The sequence below is a fragment of the Leopardus geoffroyi genome, chromosome E1 (assembly GCF_018350155.1).
Source record: "Leopardus geoffroyi isolate Oge1 chromosome E1, O.geoffroyi_Oge1_pat1.0, whole genome shotgun sequence".
NCBI lineage: Eukaryota > Metazoa > Chordata > Mammalia > Carnivora > Felidae > Leopardus > Leopardus geoffroyi.
The window spans coordinates 25,704,834-25,728,994 of NC_059330.1; the positions used below are offsets into that span (position 1 = coordinate 25,704,834).

General features: G+C 36.6%; 1 protein-coding gene across 1 annotated transcript in view; it reads left to right on the top strand.

The window, feature by feature from the left end:
• BCAS3 (BCAS3 microtubule associated cell migration factor) overlaps nucleotides 1–24,161 on the top strand; it is a 620,462-nt gene that overhangs the window by 273,431 nt on the left and 322,870 nt on the right. Inside the window, exon 17 of the mRNA XM_045490037.1 lies at nucleotides 17,455–17,605. Coding sequence (XP_045345993.1) covers nucleotides 17,455–17,605 — 151 coding nt within the window. The remainder of the gene's footprint in view (nucleotides 1–17,454; nucleotides 17,606–24,161) is intronic.

Consider the following 24,161-nt stretch of genomic DNA (forward strand, 5'->3'; position numbering starts at 1 on the left):
TGGTTGTCTGTGGAAAGCAAAAAGCACACACAAAAATCCCCATACGAACTCATTACCCAGTTTTTATTTTGGAAAGATATGTAGGGGATAGAACATCTACATGAGGTCTGAGAGTAGGGAAATTGACGGGAGGAGAACAGTCACAATGGGATATTGGGAGTGGGGCTCTTTCTATAGAACTGCCTTCTTGGGAGTGCCAGGTTGTTATATGGACATTGGCTTTCAGTGGCCGTCATTAATCTGATTACAAAATGTAATGGTTCAAAATATTAGCAGACCAAGGACCCTAACAGGGAGGCTTGTATCCTAAAATAAGAGTGGATCTTGTTGATAAGTGTATAGAGAGGTGATAAGAAGAGAGTTTGATACTATTGTAGGAGTCTCATATATAGAAAAGTTTCTATGGTAAACCTTCTGAAAAGTGGAATACCTAAAGTGAACAAGTTCTGTGCCCATGATAAGGAACAAAAAGTGAGAAAAAAAATGCAGACCTTCCAATAATAGTTCTCTCCCAGAGGGCATGGTCAACACAGCCTGGTGTCCTTTGCTTTTTTACAACTACACCTTTGCCATTTTTGTATTTATCCCTGTGTCCCTACTGACAACAAAAGACAATGCTCCTTTATCCTTCAAATGCTCCACTTGGTTCACTTTATTCCACGATAGTTCTTAGTTTCTTACACCTTCTGATCCTAGAATATTCTAGTCCTGTAACCCCCATTGGCAGCAGACTGTAGTTTGTGCTTCTAGAAATCTATAATAAAAAGTTTTCCCTTTCTTACTGATATGATACTGTTTTAAGGTACTTTCTGATTTATAACTCTATCCCTTGATTGCTTAATGTCATTTTAACTGCTTTTATTTGCTTTAGTTCACAGTATGGTGGGATAGGGAAAGTTTTTAAAGTGGGAGAGGAGGCAAGTAATTACATTTATGGCTTGTTTTTCCTCTTGACTGCATTTAAGAAGAAATGCATACACATATAGATAAACTGATATTAACCTTAATATTTAGCATAATCTGAAATGGTCAACAATTTCAGGATATTTCTGGCTTCAGAAACTTCTTGAAGCTGGCAGTTTGCCACATTCACGTGTTCTCACATCACTGCATTCAGAAGCTAAGAATCCCAGCCTGGCAGCTTCTGAAGAGAGGGTAAAGATGAAACAGAAAGGAGTCTAGCCACATTACCTGGGAGTTGTTGCTGATGTCTTTTCCACAAATGTTCACGTTTGTCAAAGCCCAGTAAATCTTGCAAAGTTTATTTTCCTTGTAGCATCTGTGTTTTATAATGGGTCTTTTAATTTGTTTTTACTTTGTCTGCAGGGATTTCTTTTGTCCGGAGTTTTCAGACTCTGTCTTTTTTTTTTTTTCCTGTGGAAGTGAGTCCATTAATGATGACTGGTTTGGGAATATGCCTCTCTGCAAAGCTGACCTGACAAGCTGTTCCTCTAGTGCAGCAACAAAGCCCATTGTTATTTTCTCTCTTTACTTTTATACTCAACTTAATCCATTTTTCCTCTGTGTTTTTATAGTATAGAATGTCTGGGAAAACATACTTAGGGACAATGCATAAATGATAAGATGGCATTTTGAAGTTAGCAAAACTTCTTGTAAACAGGTTATACCATGTCAACCTGACACACAGACAATGGTACCATATGTTGGTATGGAGATTGAGAGTTCCTCAGTAAAAGGTATCTGCAGGTATCCTTCCAAAAGGTGGAAGGAAAAAAAAAAAGAGTGCATGAGGTTGTTTTCATAATTCCTTTTTAAAAAATGCAAACTTGTTCAAGTAAACCCAGAAGTCAGTGGTTAAAGCCCAGTGTGAACTGTACTGGTTTAGTGCCTTGCATTCTAACAATAAAAACAATAATAAGCAAATAAACAACTGAAAACAAAAACAAAATATAGCTTTAAGCATCAAGGGATGTTTTATAAATTCTGATTTTTAAATGATTTCCTACTCCCAAATAGAATTCCTGCTTTAGTTTATTGAGAAACCATTTTATTGGAACTTGGGATTTTTTTCTCCCAAGAGAACTCTGTCTATCTTGGAGACTGGTAAACCTCTAAAGGATCAAAGCTCTTGTGGATTTGGATAAAGACCCAAAAGCCTGAAGGCTTATAGAAGTTTATCTATATAGAGTAAGCCCAAAAACTGGGATGAGAGTCTTAGAAGAGCTTATTTTCTCATGAGATCTTTGGGACTTCCTCTGTTTGGATGTGCCAGAAATACTGTGAGAATATCCATTCTCATGGCATTTGTCACTTACAGGTCTTGTCCCAGCTGGAATTCAAAAGTATAATGGTGTGTGGAAATATTACATGTGTCTTAAGATTTTAAAAAGCTTACTACTAAAACTGCAATTCAACAACCTCTGCTATTTTCATTGTACTTATACAATTAAGAGAAAAGAGAAACGGAAAGAACAGTTCGTGAAAATGACATTTAGCATATATGTAGTGACTCTTCATTGAGCTTGGAAATTTTTAATTTTACTGTTACTCTCATATATATATATGCCTGAGAGGTGCAAGAAAGAAATAGTGCTACTATTCCTTTCTGTCCAATGGGAAATTGAAGGATAAAATGGAGGGACAGACTTAATCCTCATCCAAGACTTGGGATACTACAAGTTTCTTCCTGCTGAACCTCATTATATTAAGAGACTTCAGGCTTAATGAAAAATCTTGACTTGGAAATTTAGGCTTGATATACCCGTAAGGAAGTGTCTGAAGATCTGTTCGAAAAGTTATCAAGTCTAGGCTTCTGGTTCAGTCAACATGAGACTAAGCAGAATAGCTAAAGCCATAGATTCCAGCATCTGGCTATCTTCTGAAGTATTTTGTGTCCCTCCAAAATTAATTTTTTCTATGGATCATAGGACTCTGTTTTCCTGTACTTCCTGGATATGGAAAAAAATGTATTTATTTCATTCATTCAGCAAACATTTGTGCTGTCCACAATAGTAAAACACTGCCCCTACTCTGGAAGAGTCTCCAGTTTTCCTGGAGAATAAATCTGGAGGTTTGTTAGATCTAGCTGCATTTTCAAAGAAAATCCATGATACAAGAGACAGTGAAAAATTATTTTTAACCAAAGACTTTGAACACTGGAAAAGGGAAGGAAAGGATCATTATGACTTTTGTATGTTTGATTTATTGAGTATGAACTTTCATTTTTAAATTTGTTGTTTTTTAATGTATATTTTTTACATGTAGATCATTATGTGTCAACTAACGAGATTTCCTGTCTAAGCCATTTCCCTCATTTTACTAACTGCTATGTAATTGTTCGCACATCTCTCATCTTATCCTTTATTTTCTATTTGAAAAATAAAGGTATAAAGATACAGGTTTCTTCCTCTATGCTTAAAATTTGTATGCCTTAGCTTCCCATTTAAGTTGTCCATTTGAAACAACATAAAAATGTCTCCCTTTTATAGTTGTTGTTCCTGAGACATTCTGCAGATATCTTTGTTAGCATGTTTTCGCCCATTTAAAATTTTTTGTTTATATACTTTCTGTCTCATTATGTTATGAACTCTTTAGGAGGCCCTTGGACTTATTCATCCAGGGCTAGAACAGGGCCTTATACTGATAAGGCTCAAAAAATATTAAGTGAAAGAATGAATATTGATGAAAACTTTGCTTGGGACAGTAACTCATCTTGATGTCTGCAGACATCAAAAGAATGTCTTATTTTCAGGCCCAAAGTTCTTATATCTGTGTTCTATATCCATTGCCTTGATCATTTCCGATCAATGTTTCTTTTACTTATCCCTTTCCATCTGAGTTTTCCACCTCTTTACTGAAACGACCTTATTGAAGATTACCAAAGTTAGTAGTTTTCTCTCTGAGTTTACCTTCCTGAACCTTGTCATCATGGAGTGTTTTATTAATCCATTTATTCTTTCATTAAAGCTATTGTTATAAGTTGCTTGCCATGTCCAATAAAATATAAGACAGACACTATACCTATATGAATATAAAACCCTTTACCCTTAAGGTAGACTTACTTTACCCTTTCAGATGGGCTGCGTGTCAGAGGCTACATCATAAACACAGACACCAAGAGTAAATGCCCACAAACTTGGGTGTTGCTTGGCAATACAATAGCATGCTGAGAGGGATAGGTATGAAGCACCTTGTATACTATTATGAGGTGATGGGTTTTAAGTTATGGCTAACTATATCACAAGATTTGGAGCTTCTCAGTGAATCACTTCATTTTTCTAGACCACTCATCCTACCTATAAAGTTCAGTGATCTCAAAATCTGTATATTCCCTTGCTGAATAATTTACCTAAGTCCCTGCTCCTCTGGCTCAATTAAAAAGTTCTTCTAAAACTGAAATCATTTAATCTTCCTACTGCTTTCTATTATAATCTCCTCTCGTTAGAGATTCCTTACTGTTGCTCACATATGTGGCATCCCTTTACACCCTCTGCTTTTCATGTTATCCTTCATGCTCAGCATATTTCTTCTCTCCTAGTCATCTCCATATTTTGCACATCTTTCAAAGCCTAGGTTATGTCCCATCTGCTCCATGATCTCTTCTCCAAATAGTTGATCCCATTTGTACTTATCTTTCAGTACTAGGCCGTTAGCATTTAAATTATTCCTGTTTCATGCATATAAGACTGTAAGCTCTGTGATAACAGAGAAAGCAGTCTTCACAGCATGTAATCTTAGGTTAAGGCACTCATGAAATATTTGACTACTAGTTGTGAAATATGTGTCATGAACATTCCTTGAATTTCATTAGCTTGTGATATTTTAGTGCTGCAGTCTGATTTCAGATTCAAATTAGTATTACTATAGTTGTCTAATGGTGAATCTTGCATCTACAGTGGTCTAAAGAGTGTCATAATAAATCACTGAATGATTTAACCATAATTTTTTTCTTTTTTATGGTTTATTTTTAAACTTCTTATTGAAATTCTAGTTAGTTAACATATATGGTAAAATTGGTTGCAGGTGTAGAATTTAGTGATTCATCACTTACATATAACACCCCGTGCTCATCTCAAGTGCCCTCCTTAATGCCCATCACCCATCTAGCCCATCCCCCACCCACCCGCCTCCATCAACCCTCAGTTTATTCTCTATAGTTAAGAGTCTCCTTGCTGGAGAGGATATGGAGAAACGGGAACCCTCTTGCACTGTTGGTGGGAATGCAAACTGGTGCAGTCGCTCTGGAAAACAGTGTGGAGGTTCCTCAAAGAATTAAAATAGATCTACCCTATGACCCAGCAATAGCACTGCTAGGAATTTACCCAAGGGCTACAGGAGTGCTGATGCATAGGGGCACTTGTACCCCAATGTTTATAGCAGCGCTTTCAATAATAGCCAAATTATGGGAAGAGCCTAAATGTCCATCAACTGAAGAATGGATAAAGAAAGTGTGGTTTATATACACAATGGAATACTACGTGGCAATGAGAAAGAATGAAATATGGCCCTTTGTAGCAACGTGGATGGAACTGGAGAGTGTTATGCTAAGTGAAATAAGTGATACAGAGAAAGACAGATACCATATATTTTCACTGTTTTGTGGATCGTGAGAAACTTAACAGAAGACCATGGGGGAGGGGAAGGAAAAAAAAAAAGAGAGTGAGGGAGCCAAACCATAAGAGACTTTTAAAAACTGAGAGTAAAATGAGGGTTGATGGCGGGTGGGAGGGAGGGGAAAGTGGGCGATGGGCATTGAGGAGGGCACCTGTTGGGATGAGCACTGGGTGTTGTATGGAAACCAATTTGACAATAAATTTCATATTAAAAAAAAAGACATAGAAAAAAAAAGAGTCTCTTATGGTTTGCTTCTCTCTCTCTTTTTCCCCCTTCCCCTATCTTCATCTATTTTGTTTCTTAAATTCCACATACGAGTGAAATCATATGGCATTTATCTTTCTCTGACTTACTTTGCTTAGCATAATACACTCTGGCTCCATCCACATCATTGCAAATGACAAGATTTCATTCTTTCTGATGGCTGAGTAATATTCCATTGTGTATATATACCACGTCTTTATCCATTCATCAGTTGATGGACATTTGGGGCTCTCCATAGTTTAGCTATTGTTGATAATGGTGCTGTATATACATCAGGGTGCATGTGCCCCTTGAAATCTCTATTTTTGCATTCTTTGGGTAAATACCTATTAGTGTAATTGCTGGATCATAGGGTCATTCTATTTTTAACTTTTTGAGGAACCTCCACACTGTTTTCCAGAGTGGCTGCACCAGTTTGCATTCCCACCAGCAGTGTAAGAGGTTTCCCCTTCATCCACATTCTTGCCAACATCTGTTGTTTCCTATGTTGTCAATTTTAGCCATTCTGATAGGTGTGAGGTGGTATCTCATCATGGTTTTGATTTGTATTTCCCTGATGATGAGTGATGTTGAGCATCTTTTCATGTGTCTGTTAGCCATCTGTATGTCTTTGGAAGAAAGTCTGTGTCATGTCTTCTGCCCATTTCTTAACTGGTATAAAAAAGTTTTCTGTTATTCCTCTACAGATATCAAATGTTGTATTCAGAAATTGAGGAGATAGATAAAAATTTGTGTGAATTTCTTTTCTTTTTCTTTTTTTTTTTGCTGCCCATTGTGTGAGCACAGAAAGAGAAGCTTTTTTTTAATATCAAATTTATTGTCAAATTGGTTTGCATACAACCTCTAGTGCTCATCCCAAAAGGTGCCCTCCTCAATAAGAATTTCTTACATTGCTGAAGAGACATCAGTATTTAACTTGATTATGCCATAGGTTTGTGCCCCAAAAAACAGGTCCCATTTGGTTAAGCCATTATGCTAATTCTGAAGATACCTTCATTTTGTAATGATTTTTTTTTTTACATTTTTAAAATGTTTGTTTATTTTTGAGAGAGAGAGAGACAGAACGTGAGCAGGGAAGGGGCAGAGAGAGACACACAGAATCCAAAGCAGTCTCCAGGCTCTGAGCTGTCAGCAGAGAGTAGACGCAGGGCTCAAACCCACGAACCATGAGATCATGACCTGGGCTGCAGTCAGGTACTTAACTGACTGAGCCACCCAGGTGCTGCTTGTAATGATTTTTTAAAAAGAACTTCTTACCATTCCACTAACTCTGAAGCTACCATTAATTATGGTGTGATAGTTCTCCCTCTGTATTGAATCCATGCTGTTTTAAGAGTGAATGTCTTTGAGAGAACACAGGCAGTAAATTCTTTGACATCAGCCATCGCAACTTCTTTCTAGATATGTCTCCTGAGGCAAGGGAAACAAAAGCAAAAATAAATTATTGGCACTACATCAAAATAAAAACCATCTGCACAATGAAGGAAATGATCAACAAAACTAAAAGTCAGCCTTAGAATGGGAGAAGATATTTGCAAATGACATATCCAATAAAGGGTTAGTATCCAAAATATATAAACAATTTATAAAACGCAACACCCCAAAAGTGAATAATCCAATAGAAAGTGGGCAAAAGAGGAATGCCTGGGTGGTTCAGTCGGTTAAGTGTCTGACTTCGGCTCAGGTCATGGTCTCATGGTTTGTGAGCCATCGGGCTATACACTGACACTGTGGAGCCTGCCTGTGATTCTCTTGTGCTCATTCTCTCTCAAAATAAATCAATAAACTTAAAAAAAATGGGCACAAGATATGAATAGACATTTTTCCAAAGAAGACATACAGACAGCTGAAAGACACATGAAAAGATGCTCAGCATCACTTATCATCAAGGAAATGCAAATCAAAACTACAATAAGACATCACCTCACAACTGTCAGAATGGCTAAAATCAACACCACAAGAAACAACAGGTGTTGGCGAGGATGTGGTGAAAGGGGAATCCCCTTACACTGTTGGTGGGAATGCAAACTGGTGCTGCCACTCTGGAAAACAGTGTGGCGGTTCCTCAAAAAGTTAAAACTAAAAGTTGTAGAACTACCCTACAACCCAGCAATTGCACTAGTAGGTATTTACCTAAAGAATACAAAAATACAGATACAAAGGGATACATGCACCCCAGTGTTTATAGCAGTGATTACCTACGGTAGCCAAATTATGGAAATAGCCCAAATGTCCATCAACTGATGAATGGGTAAAGAAAATGTGGTATATATACACAATGGGATATTACTCAGGCATTAAAAAGAATGAAATCTTGCCATTTGCGAAGATGTGCCTGGAGGTAGAGAGTATTATGCTAAGTGAAATAATTCAGGCAGAGAAAGACAAATACCATATGATTTCACTCATATGTGGAATTTAGGAAACAAAACGAATAAAAGAGGAGGGGAAAGAGAGAGAGAGAGAAACCAAGAAACAGACTCTTAACTATAGAGAACAAACTGGTAGTTATCAGAGGGGAGGTGGGCGGGGGAATAGGTTAAATAGGTGTTGGGGATTAAGGAGTGTACTTGTGATGAACACTGAGTGATGTATGGAAGTGTTGAATTGCTATATTGTACACCTGAAACTATTAAGCTATATGTTAACTAACTGAAATTTAAATACAAACTAAAAAAAATAATGTCTTTCAGGATGTCATTTAGAAATAAGATATTCATTCTGATCTCTTGGGGGGATTGTTTGCTTTTTTTATATAAATTTGTCTTATTAATTCAAATTAGTAAAAAAAGAGAGATCCTGGGAAGATGGCGGCGTAGGAGGACGCTGTGCTCACTGCGCGTCCTGCTGATCACTTAGATTCCACCTACACCTGCCTAAATAACCCAGAAAACCACCAGAAGACTAGCAGAACGGAGTCTCCAGAGCCAAGCGCAGACGAGAGGCCCACGGAAGAGGGTAGGAAGGGCAGAGAGGCGGTGTGCGCTCCATGGACTGGCGGGAGGGAGCTGGGGCGGAGGGGCGGCCCACCAGCCAAGCTTAGCCCCCGAGTCTGGCTTGCAAAAGCGGAAGGGCCAGACGAGTGTGTTCCGACAGCAAGCGGGACTTGACATCTGGAAGGTTATAAGCTAACAGCTCTGCTCGGAGAACGGGAGGGCTGGAGGACAACGGGAAGGAGAGTTGTTGAGCCCCGGACGACAGAGCTCAGCATGGCGGGGAACAAAGGTACTCGCCAGCGCCATCTCCCTCGCCCATCCCCCAGCCAAAATCCCAAAGGGAACCAGTTCCTGCCAGGGAACTTGCTTGCACCTCGCAAACACCCAAAGCTGTGCTTCTGCGGATCCATCCCTCTGGCGGGTCTGACTCCCTCCTGGTGCCGCACGGCCCCTCCCAAAGTGGATCTCCGAAGGAAAAGCCAGCTGAGCCTGCCCCTCCCTCCCCCGTGCACCTTGCGATCCACCCCAGCTAATACGCCAGATCCCCAGCACCACAAGCCTGGCAGTGTGCAAGTAGCCCAGATGGGCCACGCCACCCCACAGTGAATCCCGCCCCTAGGAGAGGGGAAGAGAAGGCACACACCAGTCTGACTGTGGCCCCAGCGGTGGGCTGGGGGCAGACATCAGGTCTGACTGAGGCCCCGCCCACCAACGCAAGTTATTCAAGCTATTCAAGAAGTGCCCCGCAGTCCTGCACCACTCCAGGGACTATCCAAAATGACGAAGCAGAAGAATTCCCCTCAGAAAAACGTCCAGGAAACAACAACGGCTAACGAACTGATCAAAAATGATTTAAACAATATAATAAAAAGTGAATTTAGAATAATAGTCATAAAATTAATCACTGGGCTTGAAAACAGTATAAAGGACAGCAGAGAATCTCTTGCTACAGAGATCAAGGGACTAAGGAACAGCCAGAAGGAGCTAAAAAATGCTATCAACGAGTTGCAAAATAAAATGGAGACAACTACGGCTCGGATTGAAGAGGCAGAGGAGAGAATAGAAGATAAAATTATGGAAAAAGAAGAAGCTGAGAAAAAGATAAAAAAATCCAGGAGTATGAGGGGAAAATTAGAGAACTAAGTGATGCACTAAAGAGAAATAATATACGCATAATTGTTATTCCAGAGGAGGAAGAGAGAGGGAAAGGTGCTGAAGGTGTACTTGAAGAAATAATAGCTGAGAACTTCCCGGATCTGGGGAAGGAAAAAGGCACTGAAATCCAAGAGGCACAGAGAACTCCCTTCAGACGTAACTTGAATCGATCTTCTGCACGACATATCATAGTGAAACTGGCAAAATACAAGGATAAAGAGAAAATTCTGAAAGCAGCTAGAGATAAACGTGCTCTAACATATAAAGGGAGACCTATAAGACTCGTGACCGATCTCTCTACTGAAACTTGGCAGGCCAGAAAGGAATGGCAGGAGATCTTCAATGTGATGAACAGAAAAAATACGCAGCCGAGAGTCCTTTATCCAGCAAGTCTGTCATTTAGAATAGAAGGAGAGATAAAGGTCTTCCCAAACAAACAAAAACTGAAGGAATTCGTCACCACTAAACCAGCCCTACAAGAGATCCTAAGGGGAATCCTGTGAGACAAAGTACTAGAGACATTGCTACAAGCATGAAACCCACGGACATCACAATGACTCTAAACCCATATCTTTCTATAATAACACTGAATGTAAATGGACTAAATGTGTGAACCAAAAGACATAGGGTATCAGAATGGATTAAAAAAAACAAGACCCATCTATTTGCTGTCTACAAGAGACTCATTTTAGACCTGAGGACACCTTTAGATTGAGAGTGAGGGGATGGAGAACTATTTATCATGCCACTGGAAGCCAAAAGAAAGCTGGAGTAGCCATACTTATATCAGACAAACTAGACTTTAAATTAAAGGCTGTAACAAGAGATGAAGAAGGGCATTATATAATAATCACAGGTTCTATCCATCAGGAAGAGCTAACAATTATAAATGCCTATGCGCCGAATACAGGAGCCCCCAAATATATAAAACAATTACAAACATAAGCAACCTTATTGATAAGAATGTGGTAATTGCAGGGGACTTTAACACTCCACTTACAAATTAGTAAAAAAAAAAAATGCTTACTGTTTGCTGTTATTTATAAAATACAATATTTATTGTTAACCATTGAACTGGGGCAGATAACTTTCATAAGTTAAGAACAATTATTTGAAAATAACATTGGGTCAATAAAGTGTTTTCTGTATGTAAGAGTTGTTGAGTTATAAACACTGGACTCGTTTTTATAACATGGAAAGTGTGGAAAATTTTCTGTAAAGTTTCTGTGTAAGTGCATGGATCACTATGAAACTACAGTAATCAACAGGGTGCCTGGGTCACTCAGTGACTTGAGTGTCCGACTCTTGATTTCGGCTCAGGTCATGATCTCACGGTTTGTGAGATCGAGCCCTGTGTCTGGCTCTGCTCTGACAGCACAGAGACTGCTTGGGATCCTGTCTCTCCTCTCTCTTTGCCACTCTTTCCACTCATACAGGCTCACACGTGCGCTCTCTCTGTCTTAAAAAAAAAAACTACAGTAATCAAGAAAATGTAGTATTAGTGAAAGGATAGACACATGGATCAATGGAACAAAATCTAGAAATAGATGCACACGTGTATGGTCATTTGATTTTTGACAAAGATGAAAAGGCAATTTAATGGAGAAAGGATCATCTTTCTAATGGTGATGAAACAAGTTGATATCCACTTTCAAAGCATGAACACAACCTCAACTCACACCTCAGTCCATATACAAAAAATAACTTAAAATGAATCATAGTCTGTTCTTGCCACTTCTGTTCAATATTGTACTGGCAGTTGTAACCAAGGCTTTTAGGCAATAAAATAAATAGAAGTCATCTGGACTGGAAAGGAAGAAGTAAAACTTTCTTCTTTGAGGATGACATGATCATGTATGTAGAAAATACTAAGGAATCCACAAGAAACTGAGATAAACAAGTTCAGCAAAGATTATAGGGTATAAGATCAATGTACAATAATTAATTGTATTTTTCTACATTGGCAATTAACAGTCTGAAAAGTGAAATTAAAAATAATTCTTTTTACAAGTTGCATCCAAAAGAATAAAATAGGACTAAATTTAACCAAAGAAGTATAAAACGTGTACCTGAAATCTACAAAATAATGTTCAAAGAAATTAAAGAATACTTAAATAAATGAAAAGACATCTCATATTCTTGGCTTGGTAAGATGGCAGTAGTTCCTCAGCTGATCTACAGACTCATTGCAGTTCCAATCAGAATCCTAGCTGGCATCTTTGCAAATAAATGACAACGTTGGTGGAAGCAGCAGGTTTTGTTGAATACAGTGACATGAAACCACTGACTAAAAGAAATGAAATTCAATATTATTTTTCTCTATTTTTTTTTTCTATCTTTAGTCCCTCTGAAAAACCATTATTTACTGGGACAGAGGTGCTTCACAATAATTTTTCCTTGGAAAAAGGTGACTGAACAGGGGTGCTAAGAATTTTGAAAATAAAAGCACATTTTTAGTGAATTCTGTGTGCATTTGGGTAGATGTTTGTGTAATGTCTATTTTAGAAGTTATGAGTTGTTTAGGAACCTAATTCCCAATATGACAGCATTTCAAAACATGGACATTCAGAAAAACACGTAAAATATTCTAAAATTTCTAATCCCATGTGGCTTGTATCTGAAGAGAACTTTGATAACATAATAACAATTTCTGTCTTTGTATTTCATAGCCTTCTCTCTATGAGATCTGTAACTAATTTGAATTTTGTAGCTGTAGGCCACAAGGTGGTGACACCAAATAATATAGAAATAATAAATGTCCAAGTGGGTGCTTCTGTTCCAGAATATAGTATGTTCCCTTTTGATATACTGTTCTCTTTCTTTTCAGTAATTATAATACGATTTCTTTTTGTGTTAAGAAAACAATCCTGAGAAACTTAACAGAAGACCATGGGGGAGGGGAAGAAAAAAAAGTTAGAGAGGGAGGGAGCCAAACCATAAGAGACTCTTAAAAACTGAGAATAAAATGAGGGTTGATGGGGAGTGGGTGGGAGGGGAGGGTGGGTGATGGGCATTGAGGAGGGCACCTGTTGGGATGCGCACTGGGTGTTTGTTGTATGGAAACCAATTTGACAATAAATTTCATATTAAAAAAAAAAAAAAAAAGAAAGCAATCCAAATTGGCATACCACTTCAGCTCACCAAAATTTACCACTTCAGCTCACCAAAATTTAGCTCAAATTTGTCATTTGGTGAATATATCAAAAAATTACAGAGATCATGGATCCTGCCTTGTCTCAGGCTTCAGTTATCATAATACTGGAGTAATAGACATTATCAGTAATATTTTATATCGGTAATATCATAAAATTTTTATCATTAATATCAGGGCACTGATTAAAAAATAAACAAAAAAAATCCTAATATGTAAAGTTGCTATAAACTTCACTTAAACTTTGGAGATTTTGTTTTATTTGCTTTCATTTGTTTCATTTCATGTCATTGTTATTTTTTTAAAAAATCACATTTCATACCTTAAAAAATTAACTGTATCATGTAACAAATGATATAAATTATATATATGAAGATAAAATACAAGACTTAAAATTTTTTAGATTGAATTTTTTGACCTTAGGTTAGGCAAATAGTTCATCAATTCAACACCACATATACTAAACAAATTCATGAGGTGGACTTTATGGGAAAAAATCTTTTGCTTATTGAAAGATCTGTAAGAAGACAAGTTACAGGGTGGTAGAACATATTTGAAAATTTACAAAAGGCTTATGTCCAGAATATATAAAGATCTTTTAAAATTTGAGAGTAAGATCTATAAATAATTCCTTACATTTGTAGCCTTTTGATTTTCAACAAGAGTGCCAGGACAATCTGTTGATGTGGGAAAGAAGAGTCTTTTCAGTGGAAAGACTGGAACAAGTGGATATCCAAAAGTCACAGTAATGATATTGAACCCCTACTTCACACCATTTATAACAATTGATTCAAGATAGATCCAAGACCTAAAGGTCAGAACTGAAAATATAAAACTCTTAGAAGAAAATATGGGCATAAATCTTTGTGTCCCTGGATTTGGCAATGGTTTCTTAGATATGACAATAAAAGTATAAGCAACTAAAGAAAAAAATGGATACAGTAGACTTTATCAAAATTAAAAACTTTTATACTTCAAAAAACATCATGAAGAAGGTGAGAAGACAACACATGTAATGGGACAAATATATATATATATATTTATTTTATTTTATTTTATTTATTTTTTTAGAGCATGCGCACGAGAGGGTGGGAGTGGAGAGGGGCAGAGGGAGAGAAAGACTCTTAAGCAGCCTCCAAACTCAGTGCAGAGCTCCACACAGGGCCTGATCCCACAATCCTGGGATCATGACCTGAACCTAAATCAAGAGTCAGATGCTTAACTGACTGAGGCACCCAGGCATACCCCTGCCACCCCCCACAGTATATATCTCCAATAAAACTCACGGTTTTGGCTTTTCCTGTGTTCATCTCAGCACATCTTTAGTGTGATGTCTTTCTCCCTTTCTTTTTTTTTTTTTTTAATATATGAAATTTATTGTCAAATTGTTTTCCATACAACACCCAGTGCTCATCCCAAAAGGTGCCCTCCTCAATACCCATCACCCACCCTCTCCTCCCTCCCACCCCCCATCAACCCTCAGTTTGTTCTCAGTTTTTAACAGTCTCTTATGCTTGGGACAAATATATTTATAAATAATATATTTGACCAGGGGCTTGTATCCAGAGAATATGATTAACTTATGACTGAACAGTAAAAAGACAATCCAATTTTTATTTTGTTTACTTTTAATTTTCTAAAAATGTTTATTTTTAAGAGAGAGAGAGAGAGAGAGAGAAGGAGAGAGAGAGAGAGAGAGAGAGAGAGAGAGAGAGAGAGAGACATAGCACGAGTGGTGGAGGGGCAGAAAGAGAGGGAGACACAGAATCCAAAGCTGGCTCCAGGCTCAGAGCTGTCAGCACAGAGCGTGACATGGGGCTCGAACTTATGAACCGTGAGATCATGACCTGAGCTGAAGTCGGACGCTCAACCAAATGAGCCACCCAGGAGCCCCAGACGATCCAGTTTTTAAATGGGCAAATATTTCGGATTAGACATTTCTCCAAAGAAGATATACGAATTACCAAACTGCACATGAAAAAGATGTTTAACATCCTTAGTAATTAGGGAAATGCAAATCAAAACCACATAAGACACCACTTCATACCCACTAGAATGGCTAAAACAGGGGCGCCTGGGTGGCTCAGTCGGTTGAGCATCTGACTTCAGGTCAGGTTATACTGTCACAGTTCATGAGTTCAAGTCCCGCATCGGGCTCTGTGGTGATAGCTCAGAACCTGGATCCTGCTTCCGATTCCGTGTGTCCCTCTTGCTCTCTGCCCCTCCTCTGCTTGCCCTCTGCCTCTCCCTGTCTCTCAAAAATAAATAAACATTAAAAAAAATTAGGATGGCTAAAATAAGAGGTAGACAATAACAGTATTTTTGAAGATGTGGAGAAGTTGGAGCCCTTATACATTGGTGCAGCCACAGGTTGGCAGTTCATCAAAATGTTAAATACAGACTGAAATGTTCCACTTCTAGGTGTGTATACCCAAGAAAACTTGAGAACACATAAATGGATAAGTCAAATGTGGTACATCCATGCAATGGAATGCTATTTGGTTATAAAAAATAATGAACTACTGACATGTGGCACAACATGGATGAACCTTGAAAAGATACTAAGTCATAAAAGGCCACATTGTATATGATTCCATTTATAAGGCATCCAGAATAGGCAAAGCCATAGAATCAAAAAGGAGGTTCCTGGTTGTCAAAGGCTGAGAGGTGGGACAAAGGAGGAGTGATTGCCAATGGGTATGGGCTTTCTTTTTGGGTGATGAAAATATTCTGAAATTCGATAGTGGTCGTGGTTGTGCTACACTGTAGAATATACTAAACACCACAGAAGTGTGCATTTTAAAAGAGTGACTTTCACAATATATGAATTATATCTCAGCATAAATATTGACTCAGTTTTTAAAATGGGCACAAGATTTGAGCAGATACTTTATCAAAAAAGAAATATGGATAACAAGTATATGAACAAAAAAGTACTACATTGTATTATGCACTAGAGAAATCCAAATAAAGGCCAGAATAGCTAAAATCAAAAAGAATGACAATACTAAATGCTGGTGTGGATATGGAAGATCTGGAACTATGATACTTTACTGGTGAGAATGAGAAATGGTTCAGGTACTTTGTCAAACTGGCATTTTCTTACAATCTTAAAACATACAATTATTATGTCCATGCATACATTCATTTACTATGACCAGCAATTCCATTCTTAGATTATTTATCCAAAAAAGGAAGCTTATATTCATACAAAACCTGTACATAAATGTTTATAGCACCTTTATTCATTAATAGCCAAAAGCTGGAAACCTAATAGCCAAAAGCAGTGACTAGATAAACAAACTGAAGTATTCCATATAATTCCATCATACTCACGAATAAAAGGAAAGATCTGGGGTGCCCTGAGTGGCTTAATTGATTAAGCATCTGACTCTTGATCTCAGCGTTGTCAGTTCAAGCTCCACATTGGGCTCTGTGCTGGGAATGAAGCCCACTTAAAAAAAAGGGGGGGGGAGGAGAGGGAAAGATCTGTTGATACTTTCAAGAAAATATAGAGTGGGTGAATCTCAGATGCTTATTGGCAAATGAAAGAAGCTGGACCCCATAAGCCCCATACTCTGATTTCATTTATAGGACATTCTGGAAAATACCATGGAGAGGGAGAAAAGATAAGTATGTAGGAGGAATTTGGCTTACTAGTGAGCTGAAAGTAATTATTCCCTCTGCAGATCAGATTTTATTTCACAGATGAGTTTGTTTTTCCTGGTTACTAGTGAGCCATAATGACTATTCTTTTTATTTTTTATATTAATGCCCAGCATAAAATAAAGGGAAATGTGTTGATTTTTGTTTTTAAACTTTATGATGGAGGGTGGTAGATATTGGGAAGAAGGTGATGATTTTACCTATGACTTCTGTTACTCATCCTGTGTCTCCTGTTCTCTGTGGATACTCATCTCATGACTCCTCTTTCTTCCACCCTCCCAGCTTTCACAGGCTGCTGTGGCTGGAATATTCTACCCACTTACTTTCAGCTTGTTTAGAGAATTGCTTCATGCCTCCTCTAGACTACCTTATATCTTCCTGTTTTGTTTTCTGTTACTATCCTATATTCCTTCATAAATCATAAAATTATAATTAGATTTTATACTAATTATTTGTATAACCACTTAACATCCATCCATTTCTGTATCTTCCATTCCTCTATCCTCAAAGACTAAAATCTCTGTTTATAATCAAGTCACACTTGGTGTTACCAGTATCCTTTGTTTTTTCCCATCCATATAACCATGATTCTTTTAGAATCAATTCTGCCTTTGATAACTTTCTTAAATGGTTAGTAGAGTGAGTGCAAATCACATGAGAGAAGGCAACATCTCTTGGTGATGCTTTTCTTTATTTTTCTTTTTGTAGGGAAACTAAACAGCCAAGACTCCTACAATAATTTTGCCAACAACAACCCTGGCAACCCTCGGCTCTCTCCTCTCCCCAGCTTGATGGTATTGATGCCTCTTGCACAAATCAAGCAACCAATGACATTGGGGACCATCACCAAACGAACAGGGTAAGGCCTTAGGCTTGCTACTTTCTAAAATAGCTGCTTTAGAGGATTGGATACATAAAAATAAAACACATTTTCTTTGGGTCGTTTGAGTACGTTCTTCATTTCCAGCCCATGTGAGACTTAATGGCAGCAGAATAAGTACAAAGTATAGAACATGTACAAACATACTCAAATACAACCATGTGCACATACATTCATAGCAAAGACAAAGCAGTGACAAGTTGTGAAAACTAGTACTGGCTAATAAAAACCAGACCCATCTACTCAGTCTTATACTTGCTGCCTTGCGGCTTTGTCTGAAAGTACAGTTTCAGTTTCTTGCTTTTGTGGACATAATCTGTGTTTATAATGACCACCAGATTTTACCTGGCCCAAATACTAAGGAAAGAACTTTGTTAGATGACAACCATGTTTCTGAAACTTAAAGGAAAAAAAAAAAAACTTATATCGTGGTATAATTTACAAATAATAATCTGTCATTAGTGTTACGACAATGTGATATTATGGGTAGTTTTCAAAAGCCAGAGTCCTAAAATTTGGGCTTTACTCAAGATTGGTCATTAACATCCACAAAGACATTTGATGACTCACTTGATGTGTCTGTGCTTATTTTAGCTATTTAAAAAATCTTTAATTGCTACTGGTTAGGAATATAAAACTCACTTCTTTGAGTTCTTGAAAATAAAGTACTATATTTAAGATATCATTAGATGATCAGTCGCAAAATGATTCTGAAATTCCATTTGTACCAGAAAAATATATATCTATAGGCAGATTACCTGTTTCATCAATAAGCAATCCTGAGATTGTTATCTAATTTGAAATGAAACAACTGTCTTAAATTTTGTCTGCAGGTAGCTCAGAGAAAACCCAATCCTGGCTTCAAACAATCCTCAGGGCCTTTCCAACAAAAGAAATAGATTATATTATTTGGCTACTATATCAATAGGTCTTAATATTTTTGTGTTGGATGGTAAAGTGTTTATAGAAGTCACTTTTGTGAGAAGAAATACTCATGCCCAGGGATAAAGCCTTTGAACTCCCGATTTCACCATAGCACAGAAATGGACCCTCTACCTGGTAGGGTGGTATTCGTATACAAAGTGATCTTATTGCTGAATGCAGAAATAAAATGGAGTTTGTGGCATATTTGGGGAGGGGGAAGGAAAAATATACTTAGGTCCCAAATTAGGCATGTTATGATATAGATCATTGGGCCTGTATCCCTTTTTTTTTTTTTTTTTAATTTCAGCTTTTTAACTATGTTCAGTGATTTAAATAGAATGTTGGCTTCCCTTTCCTCTTTTAGTTTCTTTTTTTTTTTAAATAAGATAAGTAAAGGGTGCTTGGGTGGCTCAGTCAGTTAAGTGTCCGACATCGGCTCAGGTCATGATCTCGTTATTTGTAAGTTTGAACCCCGCATCAGGCTCTGTGCGGACAGCTCAGAGCCTGGAGCCTGCTTCTGATTCTGTGTCTCCCTCTCTCTCTGTCCCTCCCCTGTTTACTCTCTCTCTCTCAAAAATAAATAAGCATAAAAATATTTAAAATTACAGTAGTTATTAATAGGAAAGAGGTTATGAAGAGGTTATTTACTGTTCATTCATTTTTTCTCTTACTTTTCTGGGATGTAGAATCAAATAAAAATTAGACTAAATCTTGAATCATAATTTTAAAGTTATTTTTTTTACTTATAGAAATCATCCATAATTGTACCTTTTTGATTCAACTGAGCATTGTACAATTCTGCAAAGTACTTATGAGTTTTTGTGTGTGTTTCCTGAATCCAAGTGAAAGAATACTCAAAATTGTTCTTCTTGAATTTAATTCTAGCTTTGTTTCTGGTGTTTATTGTTTTTAAAACTTACGAGCTATGCTATTTTTATAATGTAAAGAATTAACTCTCTTTTTCAAATAAGCTTTTCTAAGACAGTGACTGAGGTACTATGCATGAAATCCTATTATATTAGAATTTAATTCAACATAGTTGTGAGGAGGAGTGGAAACTGAGCCTACTTTTGTATGTATTTGAAATTTTCCACAATAAAAAGAGAAAGTCTTTCACACTCTTTCACACTCTCTCTTGCTACTCTCTATTTCTCTGCCCTTAGATGGACAGAAACTATTAATCATCTGGTGTCTCCCTCCACTGCCATATTTTATGAACTTGGATAAATTCTGTTTCTTTTCTTTTTAAAAACTTAGTCACAATTCTTAGATTTTTAGATTGCATACATTAGGCTCCCTTATATTATAGACAACTTAGTAATTATTTATTAATGAAATAACTTAAATGAATTTGAATTATGTGCTTTGGAATTAATATTAGTTCAAGGTACATATGTTGCATTGTTGACTTGGTTTTTTATCTCAGTTCCCAGACCATTATATTTTTGCTGAGTTTTTAAATTCTTTTTAGCATGTCCTGTGTTGAAGTGTTTAAAGAGAATATTTGTTCCACAACGAATACTTGGTTTGTAATTTTTAAAATTTTCGGAGGATTCAGATTTACAAAAAAAAGTTATAAGACCAGTAAAATGAATTCCCATTTTCCCCAAATGTTGACAATCCAATATTTTTGCCTTATCATTCACATTCTCGCACTCTGCCCATACATGTACGCACACGTGTGCATACACACACACATACAAACACACACACCATATTTTTCTTAAATTGTTTCAAAGTAGAGTTGGTAATTCCTTATTCCTAGAAATTTCAATATATAACTTCTACAGACAAGGATATTCTCTTACATAACTATAGTACAGTTATCAAAAGAAGAGATTTTAAAACTCACTATTGGTCTTCTTCGTAGAGTTGTCTGTAATGACTTCTCTACTTGTGGCAGAGCCATTAGTGTAGCACACATTATTACCCTGCCCATTATTTTCCGCTCTCCCCACCTGCTGTTCTTTTTTTCCCCACCCCTCCTGCTATTTTCTCTGGCTTCCTATTAACACAGATCACAGTGACCTATAAACACTTTGATAATAGTATTAATAACTTATAGTTGGCTCTTCTTACGAGACTTAATACCCTAAGCCACTTTCTTTTTTTTTTTTTAATGTTTATTTATTTATTTTTGAGAGAGAGATTGAGATTGAGAAGTGGGGCTTAAACTCACGAACTGTGAGATCATGACCTAAGCTGAAAGCAAGAGTTGGATGCTTAACTGACTTGAGCCACCCAGACACCCCCTCTAATCCATTTTCTGAAGGGTTTGTTGATTATATCCAGAAATTGCTATAGTGTAATTTCCTTATAATTTTTATTCTAAGTCACCCCAACATTTGTTCATAGAATTATTAGAATACAATTTATGGTTTTATTACCTTAAAATTTGGCATTTTCACTGAAATACATGTATTTTGCCTTACCAAAAGTAATGTTTGTTTTATGAGAAAAAAAATTCCCTTAATTTCCATTTTTTATATATGCTGAGATTTGAACCAAATCCCATACATCTCATATCATTAGATTTCATCCCATTAGATTTTAAAAGCTATATTTATTTCATTTTTATTAACATTTTTTTACTATGACCAAGTCTCATGACTGTAGTTAGCTAATTTGCATTATTTCCATTAAATTTTGTTACATTTACTGAGAATTTTGCTTGCTATATTAAGGTTACCAGAGTGATGAGCAAATGGGATTTTCATTTTCCAGGTCTCTTTTCATTCTAGAAATTCTCATTTACTCTAACTTTGCTTCTATGAAATGCCTTTGGTAGCATTTTAAAAATAAAACTAACAAGAAGTATTTGACATAGAATATGTAGAAATAAAGCACAGAGCTGACTCATTTATAGACATGTAAGTTTTGTGACTACTTCCAGTATACCTGATAATATATCTAATAAAATTATGTACTTACCTAGGCTACATCAACCTTTATTTACTCCATGTCCTAGATATTTGGCAAAAAGTCAAAATAAGCACAAAATGTTGTATTTCTAGCACAGAGATTTTTTAAGGATTGCCTAGGATCCTATACTAGAATATTCAAATTGAGATAGAAGCCTCAGTTCAAACCTTGAGGGGATAAAACGTGTGCTTACCATATTTCACATCTGCCCTCTTATTTTTGGAAATATATATCCCTGGAAGCCTGTGCAATGTCAGGGACCATCTGTCTTACTTCAAGACATACACAAGGCCAGTAGAACTGCAAATGGCAAAAGACAGATGTATTTACACCTTCATGTTCTGTACCTTGAAGCAGCACTTGGAGGAAATAAGGCCCATTTTGGCAACAGCTGTTGCTTAACCTGACTACAGTATACATTGATGAAGGCAAAACAAGTGCTAGAAATCACTTGGCTCAATAATCATTCATTCAAACAGGGTCCATTTTCTTCCAGTATAAGACTGGAGAACTGGAAAAACCTCCATCATGTTTTATGACACATAAATAAGAATAGTTCTCATCTCTTAAAGTGAAACTGGGTACTAAGGAATTGCTCATTTTTTTGAAGTGTTAAGTATTAATAGTAGGGATTTATTAAGTAGCATTTCATAGATGTTTGGTTGAATTACTGAATCAAGTAAGTGATAATTGTTTGTTTGAATGCTTCCTATGTAAAATTTTACTAAATAGATAATTTTTCATCAGTATGCTTAATTTTATGTGCATTAAATCTAAAGTTATTAACCTATACATATCATTGTCCAGGGACAAATAGAGAGCAGCAAATTTCTAAAAGAGATCAGAGTAATTTCATGGGAGTAAAAAATACAGATATTGGTAATGAAGTTACTTCCTTACTCTTAACTAACAGTGAAGTAAACATGAGATGATTTGTTGTCTTTCATGTTTCCTTTGTCTTAAGTGGAGAAGCTTCTTGTTCTTTTCCCTTCTCCTGTCTTTTTATTTATTCATGTCTTTGTGAGCAATTTGAAGTGTGTATTAAGAACCTTAAGCCCGACCCTGTAGAAATAGGTTAATGTAGTCAAAGGATATTGACTTAGAATCTGATGCCTTGACTTCTCAGTTGGCTCTGCTACATATTACCAGTGTGTCCTAGATAAGTTTCTTCATCTGAAGAATATAAGTTTATGTATTTGGATTATCATCTTTCAGCTGTACATTGTGTGAGTTCCTACCAGGACTTTGGTTCCATTCCCTAATTTCTAAGCCTCACTCATTGTCAAGGTATAGGCCAGTAACAAGAGCTTCATTTAGAAAACATAGATGATTGTTCTTATTTAGAAATGGAAATAATTAATAGCATTTATTTGATTATCTCAAATTTGTAGACTAAATCTGCCACAGAGGTTGCTAAGTGGGTAAATGACATTGGCCTACAGTAGGTCTTGCAGAAAGGTCCATTCCTTCCTTGGCTTATCTAAAGTTTGCCTGAGCCCCAAACCTTATATGCTAAGTTCTGAGAATTAAATGGGAAAGATTTGGAGAAAGGCTCACCAGATACTGTAGCAGATGGTAATTCTCCACTTCCCAGCCTTGTCTTATATAGGTGTTAGTTTTTGATAACTAAAGTTATAAATGTTTGGTTCCAAATATAAAATAACAGATAATGTATTTTCATTAGAATGGATATGAATATATCTGCATGTACAATATACTTACCACAGTTCGAGTTTACAGTTTTCATGCTCCATCAGTAGAGTATTTAAAATATACCATGGTTTGTTCCATTTTACCATAAATCTGTGGATTTTTTAGTTTTTGAATTAAGTCTACTATTAAAAATCAACAGTGGTAACTTTATACAGAAATTTGATAGTCTGTGCTATTCCAGTCTCTTCTGAAACATCTGGTAGAATTTTAACATTATCTAATGTTTTTCTAATGAAAATCTTGAGTTTGTAATTTAAATTTGCATGTTGAGTATATCTCAGATAGTGAACCTGTCTGTTTCAGCTTCAGTTTGCCCTGTAGATCAAGAATTTGAGAGCCAACAGTGCCATGGGTGTCTTTATTACGGAGTGGTTAAAATTAAATTAATGAAAAGTTATAAGTAACACTGGAAAAATTGACACAAGGACTAATTTTGCTCATATGTATGTGAGAATTGTAAGTCCATTTCTGTAGCTCTTTAACAGAGGATATACAGAATGTAACAGAGTCATTTAAGTTCCTAGGATATATTGGTAGAGGATACGTCTTTACAATTTTACACATACCATTTTCTCTACATTTAACATTTATATGGGCTTATTTTTTTTCAGTTTTTTTAAGACATAATTGACATGTATCTCACTATATAAGTTTAAGGTGTGTAGCGTGATAGTTTGATTTACACATATAGTGGAATGATTACCACAATAGGTTCAGCTAACATCCATCTTCTACTGATACAATAAAAAGAAAAGAAAGAAGAAAAGAAAAAAGGAAACACTTTTTCCTTGTGATGAGAATTCTTAGGATTTACTCTCTTAACAGCTTTCTTGTATGTCATACCACAGAGTTAGCTATGGCCATCATGTTGTACATCACATCCCTAGTACTGATTTATTTTATAACTGAAACTTTGTACCTTTTGACCACCTTCCTCCAACTCCCCCTTCTCCTACCTTCTGCATCTGCGAACCAC